This window comes from Canis aureus, chromosome 26 (genome assembly GCF_053574225.1).
Source record: "Canis aureus isolate CA01 chromosome 26, VMU_Caureus_v.1.0, whole genome shotgun sequence".
In the NCBI taxonomy this organism is placed as follows: Eukaryota; Metazoa; Chordata; class Mammalia; order Carnivora; family Canidae; genus Canis; species Canis aureus.
Window position 1 is genome coordinate 52,593,206 of NC_135636.1, and position 22,368 is coordinate 52,615,573.

General features: G+C 70.5%; 1 protein-coding gene across 26 annotated transcripts in view; it reads right to left on the reverse strand.

Moving 5' to 3' along the window:
• Nucleotides 1-22,368, reverse strand: part of KCNQ2 (potassium voltage-gated channel subfamily Q member 2) — a 45,165-nt gene that overhangs the window by 16,412 nt on the left and 6,385 nt on the right. For 18 of the 26 annotated variants that reach the window (XM_077873908.1, XM_077873907.1, XM_077873923.1 and 15 more), the window contains exons 2-11: nucleotides 15,698-15,788; nucleotides 14,840-14,966; nucleotides 14,379-14,554; nucleotides 13,749-13,874; nucleotides 11,228-11,338; nucleotides 10,717-10,812; nucleotides 7,800-7,894; nucleotides 6,722-6,751; nucleotides 3,558-3,626; nucleotides 1,421-1,450 (exon numbers count right to left, since the gene is read on the reverse strand). In XM_077873908.1, coding sequence (XP_077730034.1) covers nucleotides 1,421-1,450; nucleotides 3,558-3,626; nucleotides 6,722-6,751; nucleotides 7,800-7,894; nucleotides 10,717-10,812; nucleotides 11,228-11,338; nucleotides 13,749-13,874; nucleotides 14,379-14,554; nucleotides 14,840-14,966; nucleotides 15,698-15,788 — 951 coding nt within the window. The remainder of the gene's footprint in view (nucleotides 1-1,420; nucleotides 1,451-3,557; nucleotides 3,627-6,721; nucleotides 6,752-7,799; nucleotides 7,895-10,716; nucleotides 10,813-11,227; nucleotides 11,339-13,748; nucleotides 13,875-14,378; nucleotides 14,555-14,839; nucleotides 14,967-15,697; nucleotides 15,789-22,368) is intronic. The other 8 variants (XM_077873909.1, XM_077873925.1, XM_077873920.1 and 5 more) reach the window with 1 other exon arrangement.

The following is a 22,368-nucleotide window of genomic DNA, read 5'->3' on the forward strand; positions in this document are numbered from 1 at the left end:
TCCCGGTGCCCACCCCGTCCACCTGCCCTGACCTGGGGGTGCCGGCGGGATCCTGGCCTACAGGTGGCAGGCGGCGGCCTGGCCTTCCCGCCCAGGAGGGGCCCGAGGGGCTGCATGCCCAGGCGCCTCGCGGGCAGGGACGCGAGCCCCGCAGCCCTGGGACCTGCCCGCCACCTCGCGGGCCCCAGAAGTCTCCTGCCTACGCCCCGCGCCCCGGCTGCTGAACAGGGCCCTCCCGGCTGACAGGGTGCCTCCCAGGGCAGGGCCTCAGCCCGGGGTCCCCCAGGAGGAGGGCCGGGCCAGGCTGGCCCTCGGGGAAGCCACTGGGTCGCGGGCAGGCAGGGACACACGGACACACGGGGAGGAGACAGAGGAGCGGAGAGCGGGAAGCAGGGAGGGGAGCCACGGAACGTACCGGAGAGCCCGGGGGGGCTCCCGTGTGTCCTCACCTGGAGTCCTGCTTTCAGGGTCAGCCACCTCCTCCCCAAAGACAGACGGACGTGAAAGGGGCCCAAGAAGGGCAGTGACAAGATTAAAGGCACTTGGGGGGGCAGGCAAGAGTGTCCAAATTGGGGGGAGGGCAGGAGAGAGAGAGAGAGAGAGAGGCTGAGACGAGGGTCGCGGGGAGGGGGACAAGACGCCGCATCCGGCCGGGGGGCCTCGGGCGGACGGGCTCAGGGTGTGGCACGCGGCGGGGGCCGAGGACGCGGGGGCAGCCCCGTGGACCCCCCAGGCCGCCCAGCTGGGCACGCGTCTCCCTCTCCACCCTGACGGCGAGCGCCCAGCTCTCTGCCCCGCGCCAGCGCGCAGCCTCGCTGAGGGGCGGTCGCCTTGGTTCGGGCCGGAGGCAGGGCCACCGTGCTCGGTTCCAGACACCGGTGTCCGTGCCGAGGCGCTCGGGGCGCAGGAGCGTGGCCACCCGCACGGGGACGGGGCAGCGCCCAGCCTAAGTGCGGCTCCACCAGCGGTGGCCGGCTGAGTCGCCCACGGTCCCGAAGGGCGCGGACGGAGGGCAGGCAGGGGTCTCTGGCCCCAGGTCGGGGGCTGGACTCGCTCTGCGGCCTGGGGACGGGTGCTCGGGGCATCCCGGGCTCAGAGGACCCCGCGCGACACGCACAGGAGGCGGGGGTCCCTCGGCCGTGAACACGGGGAGGCGGCACGTGGCTGCCAGCCGTGCTCTGCCCCGCGGGGACCCGGCAGAGAGGGGGGCTGTGCCCGGACGCGTCCTGCCACCGGGCCCGGGGGGGGGGGGCGCTGAGCACACAGGGACGTAGGGCCCACGGCGCGGCCGGCGGGCTCCAGACACACAGCGCACACGCGGGCACGCACAGGCCCCGATGACACGCAGCGCACAGACACGGACGGACCGGCTCTGCTCGCGGCAACGCCCCGGGGCAGCGGGGGGCAAGCGGGCACTGACCTTGGCGAAGGCTCCGGCTGAGGCTCCTTCCTTTAAACAGAAGCGACAAGACTGTTAGCAGCTGGCCCAGCGGGCGGCCCCCACCCCGTGTAGGGCCCAGCGGACCCGTGGCACCCAGCATGGGCCCCGACCCCCAGACACCCCGAGGGCCCGGGGGGCAGGCCCTGCTCCGACCCGGGTTTGAGTGAGAATCACCAACACGGGCTACGTTTCAAAGAGGGCGCCGAGTGGCTTCCCCGGGGCGGGCAGCTGCGCCAGGCCTCCCCCCGTGTGGCCTCCCCGCGGGGACGCGAGTGGCCCAGCCCCGGGACCCCGCTCAGCCCGGAGCAGCTGCCCGGCCCACCCGGCCGTGGCCTCAGGACACCGACTGGCCATGTTCACCCTGAACTGAACAGAGGCTGGTGGTGGGGACGGCCCCCGGCTGACCCCCGGGCCTGCAGGTGACCCCCCGGTGCCCCTCGGGGCGTGTGTGAACCCTTTGTGGAGCCCGTGACGTGCGGCTGGCAGAGCCCCGTGTGACGGAGGCGGCAGGAGGGGGCGCCCAGACCTCCTGCTTGGGGCTGGGGTCCCTGGGGACCGGCCCCAACCCTCCGGGCTCCCCCTTCATGCAGTCCAGGGTCACAGGGTGCAGGACCCCCGCCCTGATGCCGCATCCTGCCGCCGCCCTGGGGCGCCCTGGCCCAGCCTGGGGGCCACAGCCCATCCCTGTGCCTCTCCTGGGACCACGGGGCTGCGGGCTTCTGCCGAGGCCAGAAGTTAGAAGCTCAGAGCTGGGGGGCTGGGTGCCCCTGCCTCGCCCCGCCCCAGGGCCCCGGGCTCCAGGGCTTGTGGCCACCTCCCTCCCGTCCCCGCTTCCTCGTCCCGTGCCGGCCCGTTCGTGTCCCCGGATCTAGGGCCACCTACTCCAGGCTGACCTCATCTCAACATCCTCAACTACACCTGCAAGTCCCAGGCACGGTTCCAACGCAAGGACACACCCTGGGGCCACCAGGCCACCCAGTACAGTCCGTGCCCTAGAGCTCAGGACTCCTGTGTGCCTCACGCCCCGACACCCAGGCTCCACCGTCACAGCATCAGCCCCAACCAAAGCTCAGCGGCTCAGAGGACCTGGGATCCCCCGGCCTCGGTCATCCCAGCCACGTGTGATCCTCCCTGGGGTAAAGTCCTCCCCAGCTGGGGACCTGTTGCTTCTCGAAAACCAGTGATCTGCCCCCAAAATACAACAGGACAGACACACCATCCGAACAGGGAGAGGTTGGGAGGAGCAAAGGTCAGCCGTACCCAAAGTCTGACACTCAGCGGGAAACCGCGTGCGGTGCCAGCGCCTCGGCCACCTCCTCCAGCAGCACGCTGGGCCCTGACCACCCCCCAAGGCCGCCCCCAGGGCCCCACTACCAGGCCGGCCGCCCGGTCCCCCCGCGGGAGAGGACCACGGAGCTGGCAGCCGAAGCTGCCATCCCGGAGGCGGGAAGGACCCAGGTCCCGTGAGGCCTGGGGGGACGCCTCGGCCTCGCCCAGCTCCTGCTCGTCTCTGCCCCTGGTCTCTGCCCCACCACGGGCGGCGCTTTGCTCTCTCAAGGACGCGTACTTGGGTTCAGATGCTAATCCAGGACGATCCAGAATGACCCCGTGTTGAGATCCCTCCCTTAGTAACATCCAAGCAAGGGCCTGCTCACGGGGTCCAGCTGCGTCCCTGGATGTACCTCGGCGGGGGCTCCACCCCACTGACAGCTCTCGGGGGGCAGCGGCTGGGGGTCGCCCTCGGCCTGGGGGTCCAGGCGGCTGCGCACCCCCCAATCCCTGGGGCCGCCCTCCTGCCCGCACACCGGCTCTGGGCCCCACACTCCAGACTCACAGGCTGTGCGACCACAAGAACCAGCGGGCGTCCGTGCGATGCTCCGGGGCACCGGGCTGGCTCTCCCCCCGCCCCCCGTGGCCCCACCCTCTGTGCCCCCCGCCCCCGCCCCCACCCAGCCACCCTCTGGGGACGGGCGCCTTAGTCGACGGAGAAGTGGAAAACCACCCGACCGCGGCCTGCAGGCCCGGGGCATCCCGTGGCCGCCTGCCCCTCGCGGGGACGCCCGGGAGGATGGGGACCCCCGACCCCGAGCGCCAGCCCGGGGGCCCCTCTGCTGACCTGAAGGTGAGCCCAGATTTACTCTTGAGGTTCCGCAGCAGCTCCAGCTGGTTGAGGGGTGGGATCAGTCTGCGGCGAGAAGAGACGCAGTGAGCGCCTGCCCGCCTGGGCCCGGGGACCCGCACCCCTGCTCCCACCAGCGTCCGCGTCACACAGGGCGCCTGCGGCGGCAATGCTGGGGGCACGGGTGTGGCCTGTCCCAGGCAGAGGGAGGGGAGAGCTCCCTGGCAGCGGTGGCCCTCCGGGGACCGTCTGTGCCCTCGGGGCTGTGCCTCTCGGGGGCCGTGCCCTGGACACAGGCAGCGACCAGCCCGCCCCGTGGAGGGGCCCAGAAGGGTCCGGGGGACAGGTGGGGGCATGCCCGTGGCCCTCTCTGCAGACCACACGCTCCCCCTTCCCTAACATGGTGTCCCCTGCGCCCTCCCCCCGCCTCTCTAACCCCTGAACACCCCCAAGGGGCAAAGAGCACCCCAACATGTTTAAGGTCCCCAATCCCTCTGCAAAGCCGGGGCAGGGGCAGGGCCAGGGCCTAGAGGACTCCCTCGCCGGGCACAGAAGCCCACTCTGGGTGCAGACGAGCTGCCGGAAACGTGCTCGGATCCTTGGCAAGCCGGCCTGGCTCTGCAGCCCCTCTCCCCGCCCAGGTCACGCCCACCTGGGACAACACCACGCACCCCATTCCGGGCCCCTGGGCAGCTCCAGGCAGGACCTCCATGGAGGCCGAGCATAACTAAGTCCTCCCTGTGCAGCCTGGCCGCCCACCCCCAGCCACAGGACCAGCAGCCCAGGGGCCCCCAGTCTGCTCCCCACATGGGGGGTCAGTTCCCTCCCCCACCCACCCTCCGCCCAAGCCCGAGGTCTCACTGCTTTCTGCCCGCCCCCACTTCGCATCTCATTGTGAGGAAACACCTCTTGCCCCACTTGACCTCAGGGTCGCTCCTTCCTGGCCCAGCCCCCACCGGCTGACACCCCCCTATCATGCTGTGACCCCCCCACCCCACTTATGGCATCTGACACTGCTATGACCCCCACTCTGCCCTGTGACCCCATCCCTCCCTGTGCCCCAATCCTTCCCCGTGACCCCTACTCTGCTCTGTGACCCCCACCCCTCTCCGTGACCCCCATCCTTCCCTGTGACCCCCACTCTGCCCTGTGTCCCCCACTCTGCCATGTGACCCCATTCCTCCCTGTGACCCCATCTTTCCCTGTGACCCCCACTCTGCCCTGTGCCCCGACCCCTCCCTGTGCCCCCATCCTTCCCCGTGACCCCTACTCTGCTCTGTGACCCCCACCCCTCTCCGTGACCCCCATCCCTCCCTGTGACCCCCCCACTCCGCTGTGACCCCCACTCAAGCCCTCAGCAGGAGTCCCAAGCGCTCCTTTGAAGCCAGGCTCGAAGACTCCCCCCGAGCCTCAGCCCCAACCCTGTCCTCAGCCTCCATCCTTGGGGACCCCTGACCCCCCAGGTCCCTCTGGTGAAGCATCAGTGCCTGAGCCTATACGTGGCGGGAGAGGACGTGACCCCCCTGCACTGGCCCAGCCCTCACCTGCGAGCAGGAGTCTGCGTCTCCTCTCCCTCCACCCACAGGCCCCGCCGGAGGTCACCCAGTGGCTCCCCAGGCCTCCGAAGTGGGATCACGGCCCCCCCAAGTCCACGGCACTGGCAGCGGCCTCCGAGTCTCCTGGCTTCGCTCCGGCCCCTCCACACCCCTCCTTCCCGACCCCAGCGCCCCCGCCCGCTGCGGGGCCTGCCCTCGCTCACTGCTGCCCGGCCCAGCCTGGCTGCCCCCGCAGCCTCAGCAGAGCCAGGGCCCTGTCCCCCCCTCCCCCGGGGCAGCCCAGTCCTAGCAGGTCAGGCGGGCTCACGCGTGGGCGCAGCAGAGACCCCAGGACTGGACACGGGGACAGAGGTGGCCTCCCCGCTGCCCCTCGACCACCACCCGTGGGCCTGTGGGAGCCCGGACAGCGCCCCCATTCAGCCCACACACACGCAGGTCCAAGTTTAGGGACACGCAGAGGATGTCATGCCTTGAACACACACAGCAGGGGACAGGACACGGACGGGCAGGGCCACGGCAGGGACGTGCACACACACACACGTGAGGGCCACACGCAGCCCGTCACTCCAGGGCGGCCGTGGAGGACGAGGGGCAGCGGGCCGGCGGGAGTGGGGGACGTGTCGGGGGCATCCCACAGGAGACGGCAGCGGCCGGTCAGGGTCGGCCGGCTCCGAGGGGACAACTCAGCCACCCAGGCCGGGGTGGGGGTGCAGGTGCTCCACAGACCCCGGGGTCTGGAGAAGACGGGCCGAGGGACGACAGGACGGCACCCCAAGCGCCCGGGCAGCCTGGGGCCCCAAGAGTCCCGGGTCGGCGGACGGGGAGGACACTGCCCGCCTCGTCCTCTGCGCGAGGCCAGGAGAGGCAGGGGCTGGGGTGGAGATGCCCGCGGGCACCGGCCCTCCTCCCTGCTGGGAACGGACACTGAGGTCCTAGCCGGCCCACGGGGCGTCACGGACCACGAGCTTCCGGGGCCTGCCCCTGCCCGCCTGTGCGTGGACGCCGTCACCCGGCACGGTCCCCCCCGGGCAGGGAAGGGCCCACGGAGGAGCTGCGCCGTGTGCGGGGTACAGTGTCTGGGCGGCTCGGCAGCCCCGCTCCCCTCGGGTGGTGGCTGGGGGTCAGGCGGGAGGGAGAGCCCTGGGGACGCAGCGACTGGGGCAGCACACGCGGACGGCACGCCCTCGGTCCTCCCGGGTCCGGAGGGGCAGAGCCCGAGCAGCGCCAGGGGCGAGCTGCCGGCCGAACGGGGAGCCCCCGGCTGGGGAGGCCGAAGCCCCGTGTCCAGCGGCTCTGTGCCCTGCACACGGGGCCTGTGGGGGGGCGGGGGGGCAGGGCAGGGACGCGGCTACTGAGACAAGGCAGGAAGCAGGACGCGGGACGGACAACGAGGGAGGACAGAGGATCCAGCCGAGAGAAGCAGCGGACAGGGGAGGGGCGGTCGGAGAGGGAGCCGGGCTCCAGGCAGGGAGGCCGCGGGGAGAGCAGGGCGGTGCCTGTACCCCCAGACCGGGCCCGGGGCCGGGGGCTCGGGGGGCACCCCGGACCAGCCCCAGACACAACACAACCACACCGTACACGCTGTCCATCCCATGCATCTCCTACCTGGAGGCCCCGTAGGTTTGAGTTTGCGAGCTTTCAGGGGTTTCCACACACACACAGAGGGAAAAGAACGGAAATTTTAAAAGAACGGGATAAGAAAAAGAAAATGAACCAAATGGTCGAGGAAAGTGGGGGAAACAACAAAACAAAGAAAATTAGCACGAGGGTCAGCCCGGCTCAGGCCCGAGTGGGGCCCAGGACGGGGAGCAGGAGCCTTCCGCACTCCCCGAAGCGCGGGGCTCGGAGCCTGCCCGCGGGACGGGCGCTGGGGAGGGCGGGGGGTCTACGTGGGAGGGGCCGGGGCCGTGGGGACGCTGGACCCTGCCTGCTCTGGCTGACTTGGGGTCCTCGTGGCGATGCTGGCCCGGCTCCGGGGCAGGTAAGGGGCATCCTTGTGCTGGGACCCCAGGGCTCAGCCTCACGCCGCAGGCGAGGGCAGGCCGGCGGGGGCGGGGGGTCCACCCGAGGGTCCCAGCCTGTCTCACCTCAGACCTGTCCTAAGCCAGAGGCTTTGCACAGACAAAGCCCAGGGGGCCGCACTCTCGCCCTGGGCCGCACCCGCCCTCGGGAAGGGTGGGAAGCACCTGCGGCGGCCCCTGGGCCTCCTGGCCGCCGGGCCTGCACCCACGGCTCCCCGGGGCGCCCGCGGGCTGTGTGCCCTGTGCCAGCCTGCACCCGGCTGCGGCCCCTCCGCACACGGAGGCCTGGGCCTCGGAGGACACAGGGTCGAGGTTACCCTTCCACTTCCAGAGCCCGGGGGCTCGCCCCGCAGCTCTCGGGAGGGCCCGTCTTCGCCGCGCTCACAACACTATGTGACCCACAGCAAGGAAGCTAAGCAAAGGGGTGGATGGAGTGAGAAATAAGAGCCACGAGCTATAAAACAAAAACCAAAATTAATACTGCGAAATAAATCACACACAGGACTCCGTGGAGAGTACACACGTTGTTTAAAAAAAAAAAAAAGAAAAGAAAAGAAAAATCAATGAAAATAATGAACAACAGAAAAAATGGGTTTCAGAACAAACAGAGAATGAAGACCAGGCGGTGAGCCGCGCGGCGGGGTCCGGGTGGCGGGCGGTACCTGTACATGGGCACCGTCACCGTGCGCTCGTAGTACTGCCACGTGGAGTGCAGGTCCGTGCGGGACAGGTTGGTGGCATAGAACCTCCAGGCCGACTGCAGGGGGAAGCGGGCGAGGGTCAGACGCCTCCCGGAGGCCCCGCCCCTGCGCGCCCCCAGCCCCCGGCAGCCCCCGCAGCCCCCGCAGTCCCCGCAGGGTGGGCACGCGCCTCTGCACCCAGCACCCAGCGCCCGGCCTGCAGGGCCTTTCATCACTGGCCTCACCAGCGCTGGCGGTTGTGAGGTGTCGGGCGGTCATCCCCGACCCTCAGGGCACGACGCACACACAGGGGTGACCCCAGGAGCCGGGCGGGGACGGGGGGGGGGGGGGGGGGGAGGGGGGACCTCCCGACCCGCCTCAGTCTGGCCTGAGCCTCGTTGCTCGTTGCGGCCCCTCCTCATCGTGAGACACACACGACACTCCGTCTCCAAGCGTCTGACTCGGGGAACAGGTGCGCCGCCGCCAGCCTCGTCCCCGTCCCCGAGGCCCCGCGCCCGCCCGTGTCCCTCCCTCCGCGTGCCCCCTCGGCAGGCCGCACGTCCCAGCGGGGCTCAGTGCGTCGGTCCTTTCCACGATGGAAGGACGTCCGATTGCGCAGAAACACCGCAGCCTCCCCCTCCCCCGGGCCGGAGCGCCAACACTCGCGGGGAGGTCGCCGGTGTCCGCGGTCTGGACGCGGGTCGCCGGGTGCTCAGGCGCTGCCGACCCGGGGCCCGCCCGCAGCCACAGGCTCCAGCCTCTGCGCCTCCCCGCGTGCTCCCCACGCGGCTCACGGCCCCGCATCTCCCCGACCCGGAGCACCTGTCGCTCCGTACGTCTGCGCGACTCCACGCTCCTGGTACGTCCTCCCGCTCCGCGCCTTAGCTCCTCACCCTCTTCACCGTGTCCCTCGGAGCACGATTTGATCGTGCTTTTGATTTCGATAAAGTCCCATTTATCTATTTTTCTCTCTTGCTTGGGCTTCGGTCTTGCACCTAAGAGACCAGAGCCGTGCGGACTCGCGCCTGCTTCTGAGAACTTCCGGCCTCTCACCGCGGGTTTCCTGACACATCTGGACTTCGTTCCGCTGGAGTCAAGCTCCGGCCTCCTCAGCCGGACACCCCGTAGCCGGACACCTGGACACCGGCTGTCGAAGAGCCTGCACTTTCCTCCCGGCCCCGCTGCCCAGGCTCCTCCACGGCTCCTGCTCTCACCATAGGAACGTGTGCTTTGCCGTGCGATTCTGTCCGTGTCCGCCGTCCCTGGTCATCCCACTCCCCGTGGACCGGCTCCCACGTGCCCGGACCTCGCGTGCGTCCGTCACAGGGCCCGGCCAGTCGGCGCTGAGATGATCGCAGCCCCTCGCCCTCCGGAGCCCACGGGCCCCGGGAACACGTCCCCGCCCGGGACTTCAGCCTGTGGCCGCCCCGGGGTCTGAGCGAGTCCCCCGCAGACACCAGGGCCGCGCCCGTCCCCACCTGTCCCCGCCCCCCCCCGCCCCCGCCGCCGCCGCACCCCAAGGTCTCGCACAGGCCTCCTGCCCAGGCCACCCCCGCCACCAGCGCCCCCTCAGGGCTCGTGCTTTTGGGCGAGTTCTTCGCGGCCCCTTCGCTTGCCCTTTCCGGGGGTCCAAACGCCGCGCACAGCGGCCCAGTCGGAGCACCCGTTGGCACCCCCGAGGGCCCACAGCTTCCAGACCTCATGCGCCCCAACCTGGGGTCACGACGACACACTCCTGCTGTTCCCGACTTCTCCGTCCACCCAGACGCTCCAGCCAAAGCCTGGGGCCTCTCCTCCCCTCCCTCCCCGCTGCTGGGGTCCTGCCCCCACCCCCTCCCGGAGTCACCTCCGACCTCTGGGGCCCTGAGGACAGGGCTGGCGATGCCCCCTCCGCCTCCTGCTGCTGTTCAGAGCCTGCCCCGAGCACTGGGTGTGAGGACGCCCACCCTGATGGGCAGGGCCACTTCTGACGGGACGGCACATAAGGCCAATGAGGCGGACATGGGCCCCGGCACCCCGGCCGCCAGAGGGTCACGGACCCGCAGATGCTTCCAGGGCATGGGGGGCCCGCGGCCTCCTCTGGGCTCCCCCCACCCCCGCCTCTCCCTCTCCGGGATCGGGAATCACCCCCGGGCGCAGGACCCCCGTGCGGCAGGACCGCGCTCCCCCCACCAGCCTCCGAAGCAGGACCCAGGCATGGCCCTCCGTCCAGCAGCCCCACGGAGAAACATGCCCCGTGACTGCTCGGCACAAGGCCCGGGACTCCCACTCGGTGTCCAGCCGCAGGGAACACGTGCACGGCCTCACGCCGACCGCCGAGTCGTGACGGGAAAGGCGCCGAGGACCCTCCCGGGAGAAGCAGGACGCGGGCACGCGGGGAGCGGGCGGCTCAGAGGGCGGGAGAGCAGGGCAGGGCCACACGTCTCCCTGTGCGACCTCCGCCCCGTGTACGCGCACGGGCCTGCGGGCCTCCTTGCTCGTCGGCACTTACACACCGTGGCCCTTGGGAGTTCTTGCAGCGACAGGTAAACACGTCCGCACACCCACAGAGGCGGATGTGCCCACGGGCAACGCCATCCTCGAAGGGGCCGTGTCCAGCCAGCCCCCCAGCTTCGGGGAGGGCCCCCCGGGCAGCCTGGGGCTCAGGCCCACTCCCAGGACAGCCGAGGACGCGCTGCCGACCGCGACCCTGGCGGGGGTCCTTGTGCAGCTCGGGCCACACGGCACACCTGCCCCCGGGTCCCGCTGGCTCTCGGCACCCTGAGCCCCCGCCACGCCCGCCACACCCCTGCAGAGGAGCAGGAGCTGTGGCCCGCCCACGCAGGGGACGCGCTGGGGCCGGGGGCTCTCTGCTCCCCACAGGCCGGGAACCCCCTGCTCCCCGGCCCCCAGGGCTCACCTGGATCAGGCCGGCCGCCGGGTTCCGCCTCTTCTCAAAGTGCTTCTGCCGATGCTGCTCTTGGACTTTCAGAGCGAAGCCAGACCCCAAGATGCCCTGCAAGTCATCAGAGTCCCACGCGGCCGTGGCCACGGCCCTCCCCCGCCTCACCCCCGAGCCACCCGCAGACCACGCTGCGGAAAACACTCGGATTCAGAGCCTCTGGCTTCCAGAAGCTCAGAGGCAACGACCCAGGACACCCCCGCCCAGAGAGGACCCTCCTCCCTGCTCATCTCTAAGGAGGCAAGTGCAGGCCCCGGCTCTTGGTGAGCGGCCACCGGGAACAGCAGGGTCCCCCCCACACACCAGCTACGGTGGCAGTTGACACAGCCATCGCCCCTCTGCAAGGGTCCCCTGTGACCTCTCACGGGTCCAGGTCAGCACACAGCACGACCCTGCTGGCCAATCTCAGGGCTGCGAGGACCCACAGTGAGCGACAGATGAGGACCCAGGAGTCACAGGCAGGACTTACCGCAGGAAGAGCAAAGAAGGAGACGCCAATGAGGGTGAAGGTGGCGGCCAGGAGCCTCCCGTTCCAGGTCTGGGGGTACTTGTCCCCATAACCAATGGTCGTCAGGGTGATCTGTGGGGCACCAAGGACGGTCACTGAGCTGGGCCTGGCCGTGACCACCGTGGAGGCCCATGACCCTGACCTGGACACTCTTCCTCAGCCCCCAAGGGCCTGGCACAGGGCAGGCTGGGCAGGCACAGAGGCCACCCCTCCCTCACCGCCCACACGAGGCCCAGTGAGGTCTGCATCTCAGCCTTCACCTCTGTGACACCCCTGCAACGTGTGAAACCCTCCAGATCCCGCCTCTTCCCCTACTTTCCAGGGCAGCTCACACTGGCCAGAGCAGGAGCCCAGGGGGAGGGAGCAGGGAGGAGAGGCGAGGGGAGGGAGCAGGAAGGAGAGGGTGGGGGGAGGGAGCAGGGAGGAGCAGGAGCAGGGAGGAGGGAGGGGAGGGAGCAGGAAGGAGAGGGCAGGGGAGGGGATCAGGGAGATGGCAGAGGGAGGGAGCAGGGAGGAGAGAGTGGGGGAGGGAGCAGGGGGAAGGAGGAGGAAAGGAGAAGGGAGAGAGGAGAGAGGGAGCAGAGAGGAGGGAGGAGCAGAGGGGAGAGTGTGAAGGACGGTGTGGGGATCGAGGAGGGAGGGGGCGCAGGGAGGGAGAGGGAGGAGGAAGAGGGGAGGGAAGGGGAGGAGGAAGAAGGGAAGGAAGGGGAGGAGGAAGAGGGGAGGGGGAGCAGGGGGGAGGGGCAGCGAGGACGGGGGGAGCAGTGGGGAGAGAGCACAAAGGGGAGTGTGGGGAGGGGGAGCGGGGAGGGAGGAGGAGGGAGCCGGGGGAGGGCAGCTCGAGGGCAGCTCTGGGCGCCGGCGGGGTCAGCGGCCAGGAAGCGCGGAGGGTCAGTGGCTGGATGGGTGGTGCTGAGCAGGAGCCAGGGGGAGAGATGGGGCGGGCGGGGCCTCGGGAGGGCGACACACCCAGGCCGGAGGAGAGGGAAGGCCGCGCAGGGGTGCGGCTGGAGGGTGAGCTGCCCCAGCGCCGCGGGCAGAGGGGCCCTGGGCACCCAGGAGGGCCCGCTGCCCGCGGGGCGAGCTCCAGGTGGCCCCCCAGACCCTGGATGGGGCGGGCCCCTCCCAGAGCCGCGCACCCCTGGAGGCCACGCCCGGCCACAGTGGATAAATCACGGCCCGCGCCCCTAGCCCCTAGAAGCGGGCAGCATCCGCACTGCGGCCTGCACAGAAAGTTCTGGAAAGGCGCGGGTGGTGAGGAAGGGCCGCCAGCAGCGGGATCCACTCCTCACACAAAACCTCGGTGCTTGAGCCTCTCCAAGTGCGGGAACCACTGGCCGAGGCGCTCAGCACAAACGAAGCTCATTTGAAAGACCAAAGACGCTTGGGGCTCAGTCGGTGAAGGGGAGGCGTCTGCCTGGGGCTCAGGGCGTGATCCCGGGGTCCGGGGATCGAGTCCCGGGTCCGGCTCCCCGCTTCTCCCCCTGCCCCTGCCCCTGCCCCTGCCCCCTGCCCCCTGCCCCCTGCCTGCGCGCCCGCTTTCCTGCTACCCCCCCCACCCTGTCAAACAAATAAAAGTCACGCCCTTAAAGACAAAGACCCTTCAAATCAACACTCCCTCCCACGAATCCTCTGGGAGAGCTGAGGCTGGCAAGGCCGGGGGCAGGGCAAGCGGCGTCAGCAGGTCGCAGCCACTGGCCCGGGCGGCCGCTGCCCCCACTCGGCTGGGCCCCAGGACACAAATCAATAGCATTCCCACTTGAATGCGGGTCAGATTGCAGCATGTGCCCAAGGCCTTGCCGCCAGCACCTGGGGAAGACGTGTGGAGTCCCCGGGGACCGGGCCCTGCTCCTCCCCGCACCCCCCCCCCCCCCCCCCCGCAACGGACGGGCCCTCAGCACCCTGCCGGGGACCTCTGGGGACACGGGCCAGGCTCCAGCCAGCTCATGGGGACGCGGCCCGCAGGGCACAGCCTGGTCCCCGGGAGGCACAGTCCATGGGCGCCGGCCATCCCCGTCCAGGGTGAGAGGGACCCTTCGGGAGTGACCCAGGGAGAGGCACCACCCAGGAGCCTGGGAGCGGGCAGCCGTGAGCGGGGGCTGCGGGTCCCGAGGGGCAGCCTGGAAGGGGCACCAGGAGGCCCGGTTCCTGTCCAAAGTCTCCTGTCCCCTCCTCCGTCCAGCACAGAGGTCTTCCCGATAAGGAAGAAAGGGGAGTGACCACCAGAGCTGGGCACAGGCTCCCCGGGGCGGTGCACACCCGGGAGCACCCACCCCCCCCAGCATCCTGCTCCTGAGTGGCCAGCAGGTGGCCCCAGAGAGACGCTCCAGGCAGGTGCCCTCCTGTCCCCGTGCACGCCCAGGGGGCAGGGGCACATCCTGGGGACCAGGTGCAGAGGGTGGGCAGGGGAGGACCCCAGGGGAGGCCATGCCAGGCGAGCGCGTCCCAGGGAAGGAGCATGAGCCCAGCGGCCAGGACTCACCAGGCCCCACCACAGGGCGTCGGCGTAGGTGTCGAAGTGGTCATTCTCCCCCTTCTCCGCCAAGTACACCAGGAACGAGGCCAGGATGAGGCAGAGGAAGCCGATGTACCAGGCAGTCACCAGCTCCTGGAGGACATGCTCGGTCACAGCCGCCCGGCCCACCCCCGGGGACGCGTGCTGTAGGCGCGGCGTCTGCAGGGCTCCGCGTGGCCCTGAGCCCGGGGCAGGGGGATGGGGCCCTGGCGACCTCCTCCCCACTGGGTGGTCCCCGGACCTGGGCCGCCACATGCGGGAGCCCGGCCCGGCCCGGCCAGCAGGCTTGGGGCTGGGAACCGGGGCGGCCTGGGCGCGCAGGAGGCTCCCGGAGGGAGCGGGGGCAGCACCCCAGCGCCTTCGGGGACACCGGCCGTGCTGCCAACCAAGCCCCCAGCTCCGGGTCGTGGAGAGGCGGGGTCGAGCTCCCGTCAGGACATGGGGCTGCAGGCACCTGGCAGCGGCCGCGTCTAGAAGGCGCCCACCTGGGCACCCAGCACCCGGCGCACAAGCCGCAGAACAGCACCCCGGACGGAGCCGAGCAGCAGCGCGCGGGACTGGACGGGGGGCAGGGGGACGGGCGCGCTGGGCGCTCACCTTGCTGTGGGCGTAGACCACGGAGCCCAGCAGCTTCCAGGTGCCACCGCGCCGGTCCATGCGGATCATCCGCAGGATCTGCAGGAAGCGCAGGCTCCGGAGCGCGGACGTGGCGAAGACGTTGCCCTGGGAGCCGGCGGCCAGCACGGCGATGGAGGCGATGAGCACCATGATGTCTGCGGGAGACGGCAGGGCTGCAGGCAGGGCTGGCCCGGCACCGCCCGTGTGGCCGCGGCGGAGGGGGCGCCCGAGGAGATGGACCGATGGACGAGTGACACATGCGAAGGGACAGCAGGGGACAGTACGGTCCAGGAGCCCAGCCCGGCCCGGGGCGGCAGCTGTCCTGCGACCTCCCCCCTCCGCCGGCCGCTCAGGCTGCATCCAGCACGGGCTGGAAGGCCACGGGGCGGGGGGGGGGGGTTCCAGAGCAGCCGGTCACCCCCGCACCCGCCCCGCCTCACCTATCACACAGAAGGGCTTGCGCGCAAACTTGAGCCGACCCCTCCAGCCGCGGTACCGGCAGCAGCAGCCCGCCGCCCAGATGCGCACAAAGTACTCCACGCCGAACACCACGATGGTCACGATTTCCTGCAGGAGAGGCCACGGCCACCACCCCCAGGCCGGGTCAGGGCAGGGACCAGGCCGGCCAAGCCAGTGCTGGGGGGGGGTCCTGCCCATGTCAGCTGGTGCCCGTGGGGGGTCCTGCCCATGTCAGCTGGGGGGGGCACAGAAGGCCAAGCTGAGGGAAGGTCCCAGGTAACTGCAAGGGGGTGTGGCCTCTACGTGGCCAGGGTGCAGGGTGGGCGGGGGAGGGAGGGCTCCTCTGAGGTTGGTGTAGACACGATCAGCCTCCTCCTCCGTCACCAACAGCAACAAAGACATTCCGCTGTGGTTGCCATGGCGCCCGCCCCTGCCTGTCATTTGCTGTCAGCTTCTCAGCCCCCGCCCCTCACCCACGTCCTCCAGGAAACACCCCACACCTCCCGGGGAGGGGACCACCTGGGCCCTCGGCTCTAGTGACAGGTGGGGGGCTGTCAGACGCCGCGGGGGCACAGGGTGGGGCGGCGGGGCGGGCTGGGTGCTGGGGAGAAGCAGGTGGGCGGTGGGTGCTGCAAGGTCGCTAGTGCAGGGGTGGGGCGGGACGGGCCCGGGTCCACCGGGCTGGAGCCGGAGAGCAGGGGCCAGGGTGGCAGGGGGTGGGGTCTCTGGGGGTCTCTGCGGGGGAGGCCAGGCTCACGCAGGAGCAGGTCTGGGGGTCAGAGGCTCCGCAGCAAGGGGTCAGGGACAGCGCGGCCCACGCCACCCTCCCGCCGGCTCACCAAGATGTAGAGCGCGCCCTCGGAGCTCTTCTCGTACTCCTTGATGGTGGAGAAGACGGACAGCACGAGGCAGGAGAAGACCAGCAGGAACCTGGGGCAGGGCAGGCCGGTCAGCAGGGGCCCCGGGGGCCACGGGGGCCGCGCCCCACACCCGCAGCTCTGCGCAGCGACGCCCCCCTGTCCCGCCTCAGCAGCCTCGGGCTTTGGGAAGGTCCCCAGACCCTCCGAGGGACGGGGGCTGCCCGTGGACGCCCCTCGATACGTCTGCGTCCTCCCGCGTGCGGCTTCCCCTTTCCGGGCAGAGACACACCAGGCCCGTTCCCGTCGCAGCGGCCTCCGAGAACGGCGCCAGGCCTCGGCCACCAGCCCGGGTCCTGGCGGGCACGGCGGGCGCACACGCACACAAGGCCCGCGGGTTTCTGGGAGGGGCAGCGGGAGGCCCCGCGCGACGCGCCAGCCAGGGGGCCGGCCCGAGGGACTGTCCGAGGGTGGGTCCCGGGGACAGAGCGCCGAGGCCGAGGGCCGGGTCCAGGGCTCCCTCCCGAGCGCCACAAAGCACGTGGTGTGGGGACCTCGACCGGGGCCCGCCCACCACACCCCTCCCGGTGTCATCGCCACCCTGGACGCCCCCACAGCGGCCCCGCTGGCCCCGGGGGACAAGAGGAGCCCAGGGACCCTTCCGGGCCAGGCTGCCGCACGCACAGCAGCGGGCACCCCGGAGTCTGAGCCTCGGCCGGCCCCGCCCTGCGCCCCGGAGGCTGGCAGGGCTAGACCCTCCTGGGAGCGTGGCCGTGGAGGGGCCCCCCGCGCCCACGCCCGCCCGGCTCCCGAGCAGAGGCGCTGAAGAGCGAGGCCGGGGCCGCTGGCACAGACGAGACGCAAGCGAGGCAACAGTCACATTTCAAAACCACAATTAATTTCCTCTCATTAGACCATTTATTCAATTAGCTGAGCCCTGGAAAACGGCGTCCAGATCTCTCATGTGCCTCGTGTCCATATCCATCATTCTCGGCCCGCCGGTGTTTCCTCCCGACTCGGTCCGTGGGGAAGTCACACCCCGGCCGTGTGGACCTGCCAGGAGCAGGACACCGAGCGCCCAGGGTTCTGGGTCAGGACCCTGCAGGCCTGGGGCGGCAGTGGGGGGCACTGAAAGCATCACCCACGGCAGGAAGGGCTCCCAACCCAGCGAGGCTCAGTGCAGAGAGACGGGGAGCCCACGGGACACGTGAAATCTGGCAGGCTTCCCGGAGGAGGTGTCCACAAAGGTGAAGAGGAGTGGGTGCGGCCAAGAGGGGAGGAGGGAAGAGCGAGTGCAGTGGCCCAGACACAGGGAAGACAGCACGCTCGGGCACTCGGCGGAGGGCAGGTCGGACAGCCCGAGAACGGGGCAGGGGGGGCCCAGTGCTATTGTCACCCACGTGGGGGTCAGTGCACACTCAGAGCCCGGCCGGGTGGAAACGGTCCCCCGAAGTGGAAAAGAGAAAGCCGAGTCCCAAGGTGACCGACTCTCACAGCCCTGCCTCCTGAGGATGGCTCTGGCATCTTGGAACATTCCAGAACGGCCTGTGGAGGTGCAGCCTCCTTCAGGATGTCCAGAGCCATGCCTGAAATTCGGGAGAAGAGAGACCTGAAGGCGGACACGCCACATTCCCCCTCGGCCAGGTGAGCGAGGACAGGACCAGGGCAAGGGCGAGGGCAGGGGGGAGGGCAGGGGGGAGGGCAGGACGCAGACCCCGGGGTGGGGTGATGCAGACCCCTGGGTGGGGTCCAGCCCCGGGAAGCCCGCAGGAGGGCAAGCTAGCACACGGGTGCCACCCTACAGGGCAGGGGGGAGTCACTGCAGCCCACGGCGGGGTCACCGGGCCGACCTGGAGCTTCCCGCGGACGCTCAGGGACCCGAAAGGGGCAGTGCTCTCGCCTTCTGCCCCGCAGGCCTTTCTCTCCGCCATCCCGTTATCCTCGGTGCCCGCCCCTGACGGCCGAGGCAGGAAGGGACCCTCCTTCTGCTCATCGCTCTCGGCAGAGAACCCCTCGCAGCGCGCCACGAGCAGGGGTGCCCACCCCGCCAGGTCCCCGGGGGCCCCGCGCGGCTCGTGGGGAGCATTCCGACGGAAACCTCCGCGCTGCGGGCCCAGGATGGCTGGGTGCTTCCTCCCCGGCCAGGTGGGCAGCTGCCCGCCCCGCCGCTGGCCACGAGGCTCGTCCCCGCCGCTGTCCGCAGGGCCTGGGGACCAGCCAGGCTGCAGGCAGAGGAGGGAGGCGGGAGGCATCCCCGGTGCCAGGACGGGGCGGTTTCCTGCAGCCTGAGGACGGTTCTCACGGCGAATCCCCTGGCAGTGGTTGCCAAGGAGACTCGTATCTCACGCAGCTGGGCCCCAGCCCCAGAGTCCGGGGCCAGGATGGGGGGCACACGGGGGGCGGTGAGGAGGGACCTCAGGGGGCGCTCACCCCACGGTGAGGAGCTGGGCCGCTGGAGACGGGGCACCGTGTGGAATAGGCCGCATCTCGAGGCACATCAGGTCACGTGCCCGCTGCGCACCCGCAGCACACGGACCGTCGTCACCCAGCAGCACGAGCGACCCCAGCTGACGTCAGAGGGGACGTAGGCCGCAGCCTGAGCTCCGCACAGAGCCCCTGGGGTCCTGAGGGCTGGGGCTGTGGTGTGCAGCGCGCATGGCAGGGGTGACCGGGGGTGACAGGCGAGGGGGCGGCGGAGGCGCACACGTCAGCCAGAGGGGCCCTCACGGTGCTCAGCCTGTATGCACACCTGTCGTCGTGGGGGCGCACTGCGCAGCTGTGTGCAGGTGGGTGCGTGTGCAGCTGTGTGTGTGCAAGTGTGTGTGTGTGCAGTTGTGCGTGTGCAGGCATGTATGTATGTAGGTGTGTGTGGGTGTGTGCATGTGTGTGCAGCTGTGCACGTGCAGGCGTGTGTGTGCATTCAGGAATGTGCAGGTTGGGCGTGTGCAGGAGTGCAGGTGTGCGTGTGTGTGTGCAGGTGTGTGCACACCCGTGTTCTGCTTGCCCCTGCACTGCAGGGGGGGGCGCCCCACCTCCAGGGACACACTCGGCTTCCGCCCCCACCCCTGACCTCAGGGAATAGTCACTTTCTGGAAAAGCACAGCAGCGCCTGTGGCACCTCGTTCCCGGGCCCACGGGGGGGTCACAGCACAGGCCGGAGCCCCCTGCCGGGCCCGCACCCCGACCCCTTGGGGCCCCCCAAGACTGATGCAGGACGGGGCCGGGGGACTCATCTCGTCTCCACACTTGAAGTGAGCGGGATGTGAGGCCATGAGCACGGCCCCGCAGCCCCGCCGGCGCTCCCTGGACGCGGGGAGGGTCTCTGACCCCAAGGCCCCCAGGCCTCACGGCGACGGCGCCGTGTGCCAACCTGCAGGCGGGGCAGAGCCCGAGCCCCCTTCCCCTGCAGACACGGTGCCGTCAGCGCCTCGGGCGGTGGGGACCCCGAAGCCCAGGGCCCGGGCTGAGGGCCGCACACCCCCCGCAGGCCACCGCCCCCCCCCGGAGCCTCCCGCCCGCCTTGCTCGTCAGGCCATGGCGGTGCCACTGCCTGGAATCTAATTTGGCGTCTAATGAACTGCTCTGCCTCCAGGACCCGCTGCCACGTCCACCCTCCAGGGGACACGGGAACCCAGGCCGCTCGGGCGCAAGGCAGGCGCGACAGTCACTGTGAGATCGCGCTGCGGTCGGGGCCCCTCTCCCGAGACCCTTCCGGGGGCCGAGCCTCACCCTGGGTGCCGCCTCCCGAAGGGCCAGCCCGGCCTCCAGGTGAGAGCGGAGGCTTCCCGGGAGCACCCAGCCCAGCCCGAGGCCGCGGGCGGCGACAGGCCCCCGCGGGACTGTGCCGCGCACACAGCAAGTGCTCAACACGCGCCTCGAACCCGACAAACCCCAGCCCGTTCCCGCCCACTCCGGCCCTCGCACAGCTGACCGCGCGTGGCCGCTCCACAGCCACAGCCCTTCACGCGGACGCCCTCCTGTCCCCGGGCGGGAAGGTGCTCCCCCCACCGGCCCGTGTCCCTCCGAGGCCTGGTCCCACGCAGGGCAGGAGTCGCTCCTCACTGAGCATCGCTCCCTCGCCGTCCACCCGTCGGGAGCCCCAAGTTCACAGGACCCCAAGCCCCTCCACTGACACCACAGGCGCTGCGCCTCGTTCCCCTCCCGTCTACTTCTCGGCCTCCCCAGGCCAGCTTCCCCGCCCCAGGGCCTTTGCACACACTCGTCTTCCTGCCTGAAGCGCGTTTCTGCTTGCACAGCCCTCTCAGGGCGGCCTCCTCCCTGTCCCCGGGTTTCTGACAGGCCGGGACCCTCCGAGCCGAGGCCCATTCACCTCCTCCCCTGCTCTGCTCAGCCGGCCCCCCCCCCAGCCAGAAGCCGCCGCCAGGGGTGGCACGGGCATCCTGACAGCCTTCCTGAGGTGGGATCCAGCCGAGAGCCGCCCGCAGCCCCGCTCAGACACGGCTCGGTGAGCACACGCGCCGTCTGCAAATCCCGCTGGAGGGGACAGGAGAGGGGCCACGGGCAGGAGGCGGTGTCCTCGAGGGACCCAGAGGGGCGCGGAGGGGGGGGGCCTGGGGCAGGAGGGGCCTGGGCCTCTCTGGGGGACAGGCCGCACGTGAACCCACACGGGGCCAATGACGCCAGGGCCCACAGCCACGGTCCCCTCCCAAGCTAGTGGCCCCCCCAAGGGCACCGTGAGGGGAGTGGGAATGGGCCACCCTGTCCCCCGGGCGCCGGGAGCTCTCGGGAGTGACGGAGGCACACGCAGCTCCCCGGGGTCCCACCGCGCCACCAACATGGACCCGATGAGGGAAGTGGTGCCCGGCTCGTCCGGGGGACGCCTAGACGGGAGACGGCGCTCGTCCCGCCACTGTCGGCGTCTCCCCAGCTGCCCCACCCACACCCCCTCCCCGGGCGCACCTGATTTTGTCACCAGGGAAGATAACGAGCCACACCCCGTGCTCCTTTGGGGGCTTTCGGCGTCCCCCGCTGTGGTAGCACCACCGGGTCGAAGCCCAATTAGGGCCCAGGCCCCGTGAGCTCGGCTCCCAGCTGACGAGACCCCAGGGGGCAGAGGGGACCTGGCTCTGGCCGCAGGCTCCCGGGAGCGCCCTGTGCAGCGGGACCGCCTGGGACCGCCTGGGACTGCGGCCGCCGCTGGCCTGCTGCTCAGGACCACGGCCAGCGCCTCGCCCGCCCGCCCCGCCCCCGCCCCCGCCCTGCTCGGCCCTGCCCTCCCCTGCCCTGCCCTGCCCACCCCGACCCTGCTCGGCTCGGGCCCTCTGGCTGGGTCCGGCCTGGCCCTCCTGCTGGAGGCTCACACACCTGCAGCCCCACAGGCCCCGCAGGCTGGGTCCTCCCGCTTCCACCCCTGCTTCTGCCGAGCCCGGAGCCTTGCACCACCTCCCCCCAGGCCTGGGGTCCCAGGAGGAACTGGCCTTCCTCTATCTTGGCCGAGCCTGACGGGAAAGCCAACTCAGGAGTTCTGGGCCCGGGAGTCCCATGGAGGGAAACTCAAGCCCGACGGGACCACGGGAGGGACACGAGCACACTCTGCACGCAGCCAGAGACGCTCTGCGGCCGGGTTCACCGCGGGCGGCCGGCCTGCCACCGTCACAGGTGATTGAGGGACATCCAGGGACACCGAGCCCAACGACTCCCATCAGGACTTTCTGTACGTTTGCAAAATTATTCCAAGTAATCCAAAGAATTAGAGACCTGATTTTATTCAAGCTGGGTAACCAGCAGAGCCTGATGACACGCAGCTCTGGAGCGCATCCTGCAGACAAGGTCGGACTCGGGCTGGCCTGAACACTCCAGCCCCCAGCCCCCCAAGAGGCGCAGCCGTGGCCGGCCCTCCCGGCATCCCTCCCTGCAGCCAACCCCAGATGCTAAGCAGCGGGACCAAGGCTCTGGGCGGCTGGGGCTGGGGAGGAGCCAGACCCCTCCATGGCCGGGTCACCCCCGCCCCGTGGACCAGGAAGTCTCTGTGCTGTATGTGGGGGCTGCTGGAGAAGGTCACGGCCCCTGTACCTGCCGGGCCTGAATCCTGGCTGCCCCCTGGGGGCCCTGACCTCAGCATCGGGCGGACGGCTGACGCTGTGCGAAGCACCTGAGAACAATCCTGTCCCCAACCCCGCTCATCGTCCAGACACTCAAGGAAGGGTTAGAAGACCCCCTTTCCCAGAGCAGACCGCCCCCGAGACCCAGACCCACATGAAGCAGAGCCCGGGAGGAAGCAGGAAGCATTAGCGACAGCCCCCAGGGGCCCTGCGTCCCCCCCGCCAGCCACGTCCCCCGCCCTCCACCAGGAAAGAGGCTGGGGGCTCAGCAGGGCGGGCAGTGCGCTGGAGGGACGAGCACTCAGACCTGCACCGCGTCCGTCAGGAGACCCCGCCGGCCCGCCCCTCCCCAGAGAGCCCCAGCCTAGTCCCCGTGGGCTCCCAGCCAGACCCGTCCGAGAGCGAATCACTCCACAAGCAGCTCATTCCTCCAGAAACGCGGACCTTACGGCTGCCCCTGGGGCTCGGGTCTGGCAGGGCCTCTGGAATGCAGGTCCCAGCTCAGCGGAGCGCTCCCGACCCGGGGCAGCGCGATCCTCAGGGTCTCCAACCCCGTCCTTCCAACAGTAGATGCTCCAGACCCGTCCACCT